At 39.4% G+C, this 13,115-nt stretch overlaps 1 protein-coding gene across 5 annotated transcripts in view; it reads right to left on the bottom strand.

Annotated features, from left to right (window-relative positions):
- LOC125450669 (uncharacterized) overlaps positions 1–13,115 on the bottom strand; it is a 137,554-nt gene that overhangs the window by 48,316 nt on the left and 76,123 nt on the right. For all 5 annotated transcript variants that reach the window (XM_048526711.2, XM_048526712.2, XM_048526710.2 and 2 more), the window contains 5 exons: positions 9,595–9,738; positions 9,336–9,459; positions 5,395–5,624; positions 2,071–2,180; positions 968–1,072 (listed from right to left, as the gene is read on the bottom strand). In XM_048526711.2, the coding sequence (XP_048382668.1) occupies positions 968–1,072; positions 2,071–2,180; positions 5,395–5,624; positions 9,336–9,459; positions 9,595–9,738 (713 nt within the window). The remainder of the gene's footprint in view (positions 1–967; positions 1,073–2,070; positions 2,181–5,394; positions 5,625–9,335; positions 9,460–9,594; positions 9,739–13,115) is intronic.

Here is a 13,115-nt window from a genome sequence, read left to right as displayed (position 1 = left end):
GTAGAAATTTTGACATAATAGTCATTACAAAGTATTTCACACATGGAAATAAACAAAGAAATATATGTTAAACTATGAAGGGAGAAATTAGAAGCAGTCCGTAAAAGCTGAGCTTAAAAAAAAAACTAGTGGGCAGAATTTTAAATGAGGAGCCACCCTTTTACAACAAGAAAAGGGTGATTTTTTTTTTCTCTCAGAGGGTTGTACAACTTTGGAACTTTGCTTCAGAAGGCAATAGAAGAGGAATCATTGAGTTATTTTAAGACAAAGGTAGATACATTCTTATTAGGCAAAGGAATCAAGGGTCACCAGGGTAGTTGGGAATGTGAATTTCAAAAAAACAGGCTGCCATGACTTAATTGGTTGACAGAGCAGGCTTAAAGGTTTACTTTTTCTTCTATTTTGTGACCTTTTGGCAATGGGAGGAAGTTGTTAAGAGGTCAAAGATTCATTCTGTGAAAATGCTGCCGGGGAAACTATATTAACTTGATCTCCCTCGGATCACCAAGACCAAGCTATTATCCAATTAATCTGACTCCAACTCCACCGAGCCAGATTCTTTTCTTATTTACCAAGTAATCATCTTTTCAAAGTTACTATTGAATCTTCCTCCATTACTCTTTCAAGCGACACATACCAAAACACAGTAGTTGATGCAATTAACAAAAAATTTCCTTTCTGGGTTTTTTGACAAATATCGTAAATCTGTAGCCAATCTACACACCAATAGACACCATTTGTCCTTTTGCATGAAAATCCAAATTGAATTTTGAACATCCTGTAAATTTTCCACTGACTTTTGTCTGGTCCAGAAGAATGATCCAGCTTTTAGTATCAAACATTCACATCAAATGTAAAGGAGGTATAAAGAGGGTGCTACATGTTCTATCCAATTCTATCAAGTTTCTATTAACTACAATATAAAGAGCTGAATGTATATATTGTCCAGTATTCATTTGGTTCCTACCTTTTCAGTAAATGTGCTGCCAATGCTGAACCACAAGCCACTAAGTTTGCTCGTGTAACTTTAGCTCCATAAGCTCCACCCAAACGCTTCGCTGTGATGTTAACACTGTATAAAGAGTAACATTTCTAAATTATTAAACCCAATAATTATTTTTGATCATACTGAAGTAAAAGAAAATAAGTATTGCATGCAAGAGACTAAAGCCGCAAATGCCATAAATCTGAAATAATTGTCCAACAAAAATACAGAAAATACACAGTTAGATACTCTTATGATCCTACTTGACCAAATACTAGACTTGTTCTTGATTTCAGAGATCAACTAAAGAAATTAAGGCATAATATCCTCTTGATTGCTAAAGATTTCCTGTCTTACCAAAGTCTGTGACCTGTATTATCCAGCAATCATAGCTGAAGAGATACTAGCGTTACATTTATTTATAGGTTAATATACTTATAGTGCCTATTTTTAAAATTTAAATGATGATGGAATTGCTCAATGAATCCCTACAGTGTGGAAACAAGCCATTCGGCCCAACAAGTCCACACCACCCCTCTGAAGAGCATCCTACCCAGATCCATTCCCCTACCCCATGCCTAACCACCTAACCACAGCATCTCTGGGGACTATGTGTAATTTAGCATGGCCAATCCACATACCCTGCACATCTTTGGGCTGTGGGAGAGCACCCGGAGGAAACCCATGCAAACATGGGGAGAATGTGCAAACTCCAAGCAGACTCAAAGCTGGAATCAAACCTGGGTCCCTGGTGCTGTGGGGGCAGCCGCACTAGCCACTGAGCCACCGTGCCTCCCAATCTTTGCCTACAAAGATCACTAGCTATTTCATGTTGTTTGCAAATTAAGGTTTGAGTATCCTGGTAACTGTACCTGTCCCTTTACTGTCACGCTCCCTTATTTTCTGTTCAGAAGTGTTTTTATGATTTTAATGTCAATTATGCTGTGGAAAATCGAGCATATTATGCCATATTCTACCCAGTGTTTCTGTTATAGCTTGCCTTCTACAATTTCAATGTTAATACAAGCTGTAAAGTAATTGTCGCAAGTTAGTCACAATGTGATAAGAAGGCAAAATCTGTTTACTCCTTGACAGGTAATCCACATGCACCGGCAACGGCTTGTTGTGCCAAGTCCAACCACTGGCTAGCTGCCTGAACATCCAAACCATCTTCAGTAGGCGTGCACCGACAAACCTATCCAAAAAGAAACAGTTGAAATATGATCGCTGATGATAATTATGTATACTTGAAGACTCTGAAGCTCTTGCTGTGCACCAGTTTATCTGCCCACCTTGCTCCAACTCTGACCTTTCTGTTCTTGGTCTGCTGCAGTGTTCTGGTGAAGTTGAGTACTAGCTTGAGGAACAGTATCTCATCTTCATATTTGAGAGTATGAAGAACTCAGTGTTACGTCCAACGTTTTTAGATGGTAACCTCTAAACACATTCTGTTTCATGTGCTCATTTTGTCTCAATTCTTTCTTCATCCATTCACTCTGCATTCATGTTGCTGTTAGTTAACGTTTATGATGCATCTTTTGTTTCTTTACTTTGCCCATTAGCATTCCCTTCCCATTTACCCTTCTTCCCACTTCCTGCTTTCACATGGTCAAAGCCTACCACTTTGCTCAGGTTGAATGAAATTTTTTAAAAAAGACCTGAAATGTTAATTCTGTTTTCTTTCCACAGATGCTATTTAACTTACTGAATATTTCTAGAATGTTATGTCTATATTTCAGGAGTGTGCAGATACATTTAAATCAAATTCAGGAACAGATAGCTGACTGTTTGTGTATCTCATTTTCAAATTTTATCTCATGTTTACAATATCTGTTGCTCCAGTCCCACAGTCTTTAATGCATGTTCAATATCTTATTATTTATCTAGCATCTATCTCACTTCTACATGAAATGACCAGGTGAGGAGAGATGGAACATACACACACACATGCATATGCACACACGCACACGCACACACACACAAACCACAAGTGTTTAACTGATGTCTTGTCTACTCAAAAGCAGCTAATATCACAGATATCTTTGAATTCTAAGTGTGTGGAAATTTTGCCCATTTGCCTTATTGTTGATATTGTCTTTTGAAATGCTGAGAGGAAACAAGAAGAGAGAAATTCTTTCAGTTCCACTCTTAAAAATCCATCATTCTCCTTCTGGTGCTTTGACAAAGCAGCTGCTTGAAATACAACTCGTTCATGTATTCCCATGTCTGAACTCATTGTTTTCCAAGCTGGGCAATTTACAGATGCAACTAATATGTCGTTAAGATGTAAGTCAACCAGTAGATACAGGTTTGAATTTCAATGTGTTTTGATAACACAGTTAATTTCAGCACAGATTGCTTCTAGTTTGTTGATGGTTTCATGAACAGGCTCACTCTAAGATCATCTGATGGTTGTCACCATTTTAAGTTGAGTGTTTTTCAATTTTGACAGCTATTTTATTCCATGAATGTCTTAAGTATTAAAATCAGACAACTGAAGTGAAAATCGATGTCCGTATTTTACTGCTATTGTGCCACAGCATTTCAGTACTTGTAATGCTATCTGTAGTTGCTTGATTTTAATGAATGCTGCTTTTTGTTTTATGCCCCAATACCACCGCAGGTCCTTGGTTGCGGTTTGGCATAATAGTTCATCCTCTCATGACAAATTATGCAAGAATTTTGCCCAATACTTGATGAATCCAATAAATTGTTGCATTGCTTTTACTGCTGTTCGTCACTGCATTGCTGCCACAGCTCTCACTATGTCATCATCTCCAAGAAGACCTTTTGCTGTCAGTACATGATCTATGCACTCAATATCAAACACCTTTAATTGTAACAAAAACAGAAGTTGATGGAAAAGCTCAGCAGATCTGGCAGCATCTGTGATGAAAAAAATCAAAGTTAACCTTTCGGGTCTGGTGAGCCTTCCTCAACTTTGGTTCATCTTCCTGATTTACAGCATCTGCAGTTCTTTCAGTTTTAGTTTTAATTGTAATCTTGTCCCATTCAGGTGGCTCAGTGATTAGCACTGCTGCCTCATAGCACCAGGGGCCTGGGTTCAATTCCAGCCACGGGCGACTGTGTGGAGTTTATACATTCTCGCCATGTTTGTGTGGGTTACCTCCAGGTGCTCCAGTTACCTCCTACAGTCGAGGAATGTGCAGGTTAGGTGGGTTGGCCATGCTAAATTGACCATAGTGTCCAGGGCCAGGGATGTGCACACTGGGTGAATTAGCCATGGGAAGTACAGGGCTTCAGAGATCGTTTAGGGGAATGAATCTGGGTGGGATGCTCTTCAGAGAATTCGTGTGGACTGGTTGGGCCAAATGACCTATTTTCATATGAGAGGAATGCAGTTACACCAGATTTTACTTGTGGTCAGCAATGGTTTCTTCTATCATGTCTCTGCACCTATAAACTAGGGGATCATCCACTAGAGCTTTCATACGTCAAAGATCACTAACAATGCCATGTTGTCTGTGTTGATACTCTCTGGAGTTGTGCAAGTGGAAAATGGCATGCACAACTATCTAGATCTTCTGAAAGGTTCCAGATGTGGTTAGAATGCTGCTGCGCTCATTCAGCTCACTTGCCAGTAATCATCCTTCATACACATTTTCATTCAATCATGTTTTCCCATATCTAAATTCATTGTATTTCAGGCTGGAAATTTTGCAGACAATTCTTTCATCTCATTTTGTGACACTTATTCATAAAAGTATAAGTCAAACCTGAAGTACAGATCTAACTTGCAATGCTTTAAGATAACAAGGTAATAGTTATAATTTCAACTGACACTGTGCTTGTTTACTGGTGGTAGCATGAGCTGTTTCAACCTGTTGCCATGGCCATTTTAAGATTCCTGTTTAAAAAAATTAATCAAAAAAGGTCCCAGGTATTAAAATCAGATGAAAGAAGTTGTTGTTTTTCCACTATCTTAAAAAATTACATGGTACATGGAAAGGTTTAGAAGGATATGGGCTAAATGTAGGCAAATGGGATTGTTCAGTTTAGGAATCCTGGTCAGCATGGACAAATTGGGCCGAAGGGCCTGTTTCCAAGCTGTATGACTTTATGACTTTAAAAGTAGTCAGCTAGCCTCTACTGCCTTCAGGCATGTACCTGTTCTATTCTTTGCCCATCACCAATGTCTTTCACAATGCATTCCAGATCAGTCAGGAGTCCAATACTGAAACTGCAAAATGAATGGGATGGTAATTGTAATAGACCTGGAGATAGAGGCAAGTAAGAGATTTGGATATGGTGCCTGTTGGATTTTTAATCATAACATCAATCCTCAAATAGAATTAAATTTATCAACAATTTAAACACTATGTAGTTTGTGCTGCCATAAACTTTTCAATTAATTACAGTTCTATATATTAAATGTGAAAAAAAGTTACCTGAGTTTCCATGTGGAAATGGTACTGTTCACCTGCTCTAACTTCCCCTTCAATATGGTGAGGAGACTTTGAAATAGCATCTGCAGGGTCTCCAACAATTAATCCCTTTCCCGGTAATGGATAAAATGAATTTTTCTCAATAGCGTCATCAAGGGTCACTATTGGTGGTTCTTGATCTTTGTAGGTGACATCTATAACATCTACCATCTCCAGAGCGTAATGCTGTGAAACTTAATATGAAAATGGATACGATTAACACACATGTCGTGGCAGCTACTGAAGCAAAAGTGGAAATCAACACCTTTTATTTAAAAAAGTCCTAAAATGTGTTATTCATAAATTGATCAACACTACTAGACCAATCATTGTGGATTTTTTTAACCAAATACTTGAATGCTACACAATTTCCCACTAGAACATAGAACATAGAAGAGTACAGCACAGAACAGGCCCTTCAGCCCACAATGTTGTGCCGACCATTGATCCTCATGTATGCACCCTCAAATTTCTGTGACCATACGCATGTCCAGCAGTCTCTTAAATGACCCCAATGACATTGCTTCCACAACTGCTGCTGGCAACGCATTCCATGCTCTCACAACTCTCTGTGTAAAGAACCCGCCTCTGACATCCCCTCTATACTTTCTTCCAACCAGCTTAAAACTATGACCCCTCATGTTAGCCATTTCTGCCCTGGGAAATAGTCTCTGGCTATCAACTCTATCTATGCATCTCATTATCTTGTATACCTCAATTAGATCCCCTTTCCTCCTCCTTTTCTCCAAAGAAAAGAGACCGAGCTCAGTCAACCTCTCTTCATAAGATAAGCCCTCCAGTCCAGGCAGCATCCTGGTAAACCTCCTCTGAACCCTCTCCAAAGCATCCACATCTTTCCTATAATAGGGCAACCAGAACTGGACGCAGTATTCCAAGTGCGGTCTAACCAAAGTTTTATAGAGCTGCAACAAGATCTCACGACTCTTAAACTCAATCCCCCTGTTAATGAAAGCCAAAACACCGTATGCTTTCTTAACAACCCTGTCCACTTGGGTGGCCATTTTAAGGGATCTATGTATCTGCACACCAAGATCCCTCTGTTCCTCCACACTGCCAAGAATCCTATCCTTAATCCTGTACTCAGCTTTCAAATTCGACCTTCCAAAATGCATCACCTCGCATTTATCCAGGTTGAACTCCATCTGCCACCTCTCAGCCCATCTCTGCATCCTGTCAATGTCCCGCTGCAGCCTACAACAGCCCTGTATACTGTCAACGACACCTCCAACCTTTGTGTCGTCCGCAAACTTGCTGACCCATCCTTCAATCCCCTCATCCAAGTCATTAATAAAAATTACAAACAGTAGAGGCCCAAGGACAGAGCCCTGTGGAACCCCACTCACCACTGGCTTCCAGGCAGAATATTTTCCTTCTACTACCACTCGCTGTCTTCTGTTGGCCAGCCAATTCTGTATCCAGGCAGCTAAGTTCCCCTGTATCCCATTCCTCCTGACCTTCTGAATGAGCCTACCATGGGGAACCTTATCAAATGCTTTACTGAAGTCCATATACACCACATCCACAGCTTGACCCTCATCAACTTTTCTAGTCACATCCTCAAAAAACTCGATAAGGTTTGTGAGGCATGACCTGCCCCTCACAAAGCCGTGTTGACTGTATTTGATCAAGCCATGCTCTTCCAGATGGTCATAAATCCTATCCCTCAGAATCCTTTCTAACACCTTGCAGATGACAGACGTGAGACTTACTGGTCTGTAATTGCCGGGGATTTCTCTATTTCCTTTCTTGAAAAGAGGAGTTACATTTGCCTCTCTCCAGTCCTCAGGTACGACTCCAGTGGAGAGCGATATCTCTCTATATCTATACATCTCTATATCTAACATCTAAAAAAAATGCAACCGTGGTATCCTTTTGGTAAGATAGTCACACAATGCATTACAAATTTATACAGCAGAGCGCAAATGTGGGTTACCGTATTATTTATTTGTGTATTACTGAATAAAGACATAATTTGTTGAAGCTTGTCCTCATGAGGACAATTGACCAAAAATGTCATAGTTAAAGGAAAATGATATTTATATTGCATGAGAGGAGAGTGCTGATTTGTTGGGAAGGGGACCCGATTGGTAGAGGTGCTGCTGTGTAGAATGCACAAAGTCTGAAACACTTAATTGCTGAATCAACAGTTTTACTTGGGTATTCTCAGCCAGCACATGATTGTTGAGCTAATGAAAAAGACGTGAGTATCTCTCTCTAGGGCCAATTCACCCAATTACGCTCCCTTCTCGCCATGTTCAAGAAGTGGAAAATCACACAATATGTGATTTCCCAGGACAGCAAACAAAATGGGAAAGTTGTAAATAAGGCAGACTGGTCTGATTTGTCTTATATACTTCAAAATGGAGGATCAATACATTCATTTCGAAGCATTCCTTTTTTTTCACTGGTTTTTCTCCCTAAAAATAACCTTTCTCTTATTTACCATCTTTTATCTGCTACTTGTCTTCTGCTTCTATAGCCAAAACTTTTCAGGACCTCAAAGATGCAAAGTGGACATGAGGAGGCATAAATTAGATCAGATGGTGGGTGGGTGGAGGCCATGATGTATATTCGTGAAATATTATTTTTACTATTGGTAGCTTGGGGTCTAACAATGACAGAACAATATATTGGTTTAAGTATGAGTTCTATTCCTATATTTTGTTGGGGGAAATATAGTTACGTTTCATTTTAGATTCTGAACAATGTAAGGTTTTCTGGAAATTTGTTTACATGTATTAAATGAAGCCAGTCAAGCAATGGACTGGCCACATCATTCACATCTGATGCAAAACGTCCAAAATAAACTCTCTGAGCCTTGTTTGTACGTAATTTCACAAAAAGCAGAAGAAATGCCTCAAAAAATCTTCGAGGCCCCCTTGAAAGAAATGTGACATCCCCACTGATTCGAAGGAATGTCAAGCACTAGGCCTCTCAAAAATGAAGAAGAAACACCATTTGGAGCATCTCCCCCAGACCCTGACAGGAGGCCAGGCACAAACAGTGGAAGGAGTGGGTGAAAACACAAGCTTCCCACCTGCTTCCTCCAGCAAACTCCATTGACCTCACCAGTGGCAAGGTTTGTGGATCAAGTATTTAGACATGTCAGGACCTACAATACCAGAATGGAAGACAGATATCCTCAAATCTGAGGGACTACTGAAGAGAAATACTAGATGATACATTGTTATGTGTAGTGAAAAACAATCCTTCAATATCCACATGTTCATTTTGGGTCATCTCTTATCTGCTTCTTTTTCCACTTTTCCACAATTCTTTTACATTTTGTCTCCCATTGTTTCACACTGAAACTTGATACCTCCTCTTATCAGTTTACAAAGTGAACCAGGGTTTCCACCCACGGACCGAATTAGACAGTTTAATCCTTTCATAGTGTTTTGCAACCCACCAAGCACTTGCCTTTTAAAAAAATGCCAACGGTCTTTAAGCTAACCAATCATATCCAATTTCTCATCTTGCCTATAGACACACAGTAAAAGTATTGTTTTCAAACCTGCCCAACAGTAACAGGCTGGCAGCAACAGTCTTAAATGGTCCATAATCACATGAATAGACAAGCCCAGCACACTCACTGACTCCCCTATGTTTGAGGTTGCAGGCTTACTTGCCGAGCCAATGTGTTTGCTTGCAGATGTATTGTCACGCTGCTAGGTTACATCATCAGTGTACCTACAGTGAAGCCTCTTATGTAGCTGGGTGACAAAATGTCTGCAATCAAACATGAATTGGCAAGCAAGTCTGCAACCTCATGTATGACCCAATGTACAAAGCTTCTCATCTGTGTTTGTTTTCAGGCACAAGTAGATGTCTGGGAATTGAATTTGATAAAGTTTGGATTTATACTTTTTTTCCAAATGCAATACCTCCCACGCATAATGCAATTGGCTGCCCAGCATACAGAACACGACCACTGCTCAAAATTTCTTCAACTTGAAAGGGTGGAGGCATAAATGTATTGGCTCCAGGTATGTCCTTTGCTAAGAATACCTATGATTTGAAATAGAAGAGATTAATTAATTCAAAGATTAATATATATGTGTTGGCATTATTTTGCTCATATAGACAATACCAGATAGATCGCATTGGAAAACACTGCACTCACAAATGTTAGTAACTACTTACCTTGACAGCACCATTCCAATTCTCAGCTCTTGTAATGTCAATGTTATCTATAGTTGCATTTCCCACTTTGCTCAGACAAAATACTGAAAATAACTCCTTAGAAAGAGGGTATATGTCATTGATGTACTCTATTTCACCACAAGCCTGGAAGTGAGACAAAGGAATACATGATTAAAATTGGTCCATCATTCAATGCTACCACAATGCTTCTCACAGTTATAAGAGTATCTGCTGATGCATTGACTGTACAATCAGAAGTATTGATCACTGATTTATCTGGCAATGGCCGTACTGAATTTCCTACAACTTTCCTCAATTACCTATTATTATCTTCTGGTATTACCTTACCTAAGAGGTCGCTTATTGAGTGAAGCAAGGGAGGAAATAGCAGAAGTGCTTGCAAAAATGTTTGCAAGAAATGTCTTCTCTCGGCTCAGAGTGGTGCAGGAAGTCTGGGAAAGAGCAAATGTGGTATGATATTCAAGAAGGGAGCAAGGAACAAACCAGGAAATGACAGGCCAGTCAGTCCAACATCAATGGTGGTCAAACTAATGGAATAATTCTGAGAGTCAGAATTAAACTGTTTTGGAAAAGCAGGGACCAAACATAAACAATCAACATGCTTTTTTTTAAGAGGAGGCCACGTCTGAGCAACTTGCTTGAATTTTTCAAACATATAGTCTATGTTGACAGTAAGGCATTTGTTAAGGTCCTGCATGGGAGACTGATAGCATAGGTAAGAACCTATGGAATCCAAAGAAATTTGGCAAATTGAACCAACAGTTGGCTGAATGACAGGAAGCAGAGGGTCAAGGAGTGCTTTTCTTACTTGAAGTTTGTGTCCAATGAGGTCTACAGGGGTCAGCTTTGGGATCCTTGCTGCCTGTGCTTTGTATAATTTATTTAGATTTGAATGCAGGAAGGTTGATCAGAAAATTTACAGATGATCCAAAAATTGGTGGATGTTAATTAGTGAGGAGGATAGCCTTAGTTTGCTAAATGACATAGATGGGCTGGTCAGATGCAGATGGGTTGATCAATGGCAAATCGAATTGAATCTGGATAAATGTGAAGTGATGTACTTGGGTAGGACGAACAAGGCAATGGAAAACATGATGAATGGTAAGAAACTGGGGAGCACTGAAAATCAGAGGGTTCTAGGTGAGCATGTTCAATAAATTTTTAAGATATCAGGAGAGGTGGATAAAGTGATTAAAACATATAGAGTCATACTTTTATTAACTGAGCACTGAGTTTTAGAGCAGGGAAATTATGCAGGAACTACATAAAATGTTTGTTAGGCCACAGCGAGAATATTCAGTGTGGTTCTGGAATCCATATCATAGGTCAGATGTAATAGCACTGTGTGCAATGAAATTTACCAGGATGTTGCCTGGGGTGGCGAGTTTCAGTTATTAAGAGAGATTATACCAGCTAGGATTGCTTTCCTTACAGCACAAGAGATTGAGAGAGGGTGTGGTAGAGACGTGTAAAATTGTAAGGGGCATAGTGTGATGATGCTGTGGCTTTAAGAGGTTATTTTGTCCTTTTTTTTTAAGAGAGGTTGTAAGGCAGAGGTAGAGAGCAGTCTATTAAAACCACGAGAGTAAAAAACTTGTGAGTCTTGAGATTTTTAAGTTGGAACAATATTAGTAGCCTGGATGGGTGTGGCCAGCTCTCACAGACCAGGATTTCGAGATTTTGGCAGCACAGTTGTGATGGGCTGAATGGGCTCTTCTGTTCTGTATAATTTTATGATTACATCATGAACGAATCTTCTAGATCATGTTTGACGCGCTTTAATAGTGAATGTGGTGTTTTATAGCTATGGAAAGACACGCAGGCTTCTTAAACCCATAAGTAATATGACACTTTTGAACGTGACTCTTGAAATCTTGCTGATTAACTTCTTTCATTTTCTGACAAGTTTTTCTGCTTAAAAGAGATAATTCTTTGTATTGTAGAACACGCAATATTTCTAATATCTGCTTTCCTTTGTACTTTCCTGAATCCTTCCTTTGATTACAATTTAAATTATTCCTAGACCATGTAACTAGATTTCTGTCAGTTTTAGGTTAGGAAAATTTTGGTTATGAGCAGGATCAGGCCACTTAGCTCCCTAAACTTACTCTACTATTCAATGAGATCATGGCTGATCTTACTACTCAACATTCTTACCAAATCCCAATAGCCTTTCACCATGTTCCACCAGGAATCTACCAACCACTACATTAAAAATATTCAAAGACTAATTATGCTATATTTTGTGGATTAGAGCTCCATAGACTCTCAGCATTCTGAGAGGAAAAATAAACTCCTCATCTCTGCCCTCAATGGGCAGCCCCCAATTTTTAAACAGTCACCCTTAAGTTCTACATTCCTTCACAAGAAGAAACACCCTTCCCACATGCATCTTTGTGAAGACCTCTAAGAATCTTGTTTTTCAATCAAGTCATTTCCTGGTCTTCCAAACGCCAATGGATTCAAGACTCGCCTATCAAACCTTTCCTCAGAAGGCATCAGGCCTATTCCAGGTATTAAATGAGGAAATTACTTTCAATACATTTACATCCTTCCTTAAATTAAGTGACCGATACCAAATACAGTATCCCAGATGTGTACTCACCAGCTGCCTAAATAACTCAAACATAACCTCACTACTTTTGTACTCAGTTCCCCTTGCCATAAAAAATAACTTTATATTGCCTTTCCTAATTACTTGCTTTATTTGCATGCTAACATTTTGTGATTCATGCAAACATAAAAACGTAGAAACATAGAAATTAGGAGCAGGAGTAGGCCATTCATCCTTCAAGCTTGTTCTGCCATTTAATATGGCAATGGGTCAACATCCTATTCTATGCCCTGTTCCTGTTTTTCCCTCATATTCTTTCATCCCCTTAGCCCCATATGCCCAATTCAACTCCTTCTTGAAAGAATACAATGCTTTGGCCTCAACCACTTCCTGTGGTAGGGAATTCCACAGGGTGAACTCCTTTTTGAGTGAAGAAATTTATCCTAATCTCAATCTTAAATAGTTTACCCTGTATCCTTAGATTTTGACCCTTAATTCAGGACACCCTTGTCATTAGGAAAACCCTTCCTGTGTTTAACCTGTTCAGTCCTATTAGGATTTTATAGAATTCTATGAGATTCCACTTAATCTTCTGAATGCCAGAAAATGTTATCTTAATGAATTTAATCTCTCTTCATACAGTCCTGCCATTCCTGGAATCAGTGTGATAGAACTTTGTTGCCCTCTCTCCACGGCAAGAACAGCCTTCCTCAGATAAGAAGACCAGAACTGCTCATAATACTCTAGGTGTGGTCTCACTAACCCTTGCTTAGTTATAGCAAGTCATCCCTGCTCCTGTACTCAAATCCTCTCGCTATCAAGGCCAACATTCTATTTGCCTTCTTGGCCACCTGCTGTACCTGCATGCTGACCTTCGTGATTTGTGTACAAAGACTTTCAGGGATCATTGTACATTCCACACTCTCCTTATATAGCCATACTCCTA

This window comes from Stegostoma tigrinum, chromosome 3 (assembly GCF_030684315.1).
Source record: "Stegostoma tigrinum isolate sSteTig4 chromosome 3, sSteTig4.hap1, whole genome shotgun sequence".
Lineage (NCBI taxonomy): Eukaryota > Metazoa > Chordata > Chondrichthyes > Orectolobiformes > Stegostomatidae > Stegostoma > Stegostoma tigrinum.
This window is presented reverse-complemented; position numbering and strand designations above follow the sequence as displayed.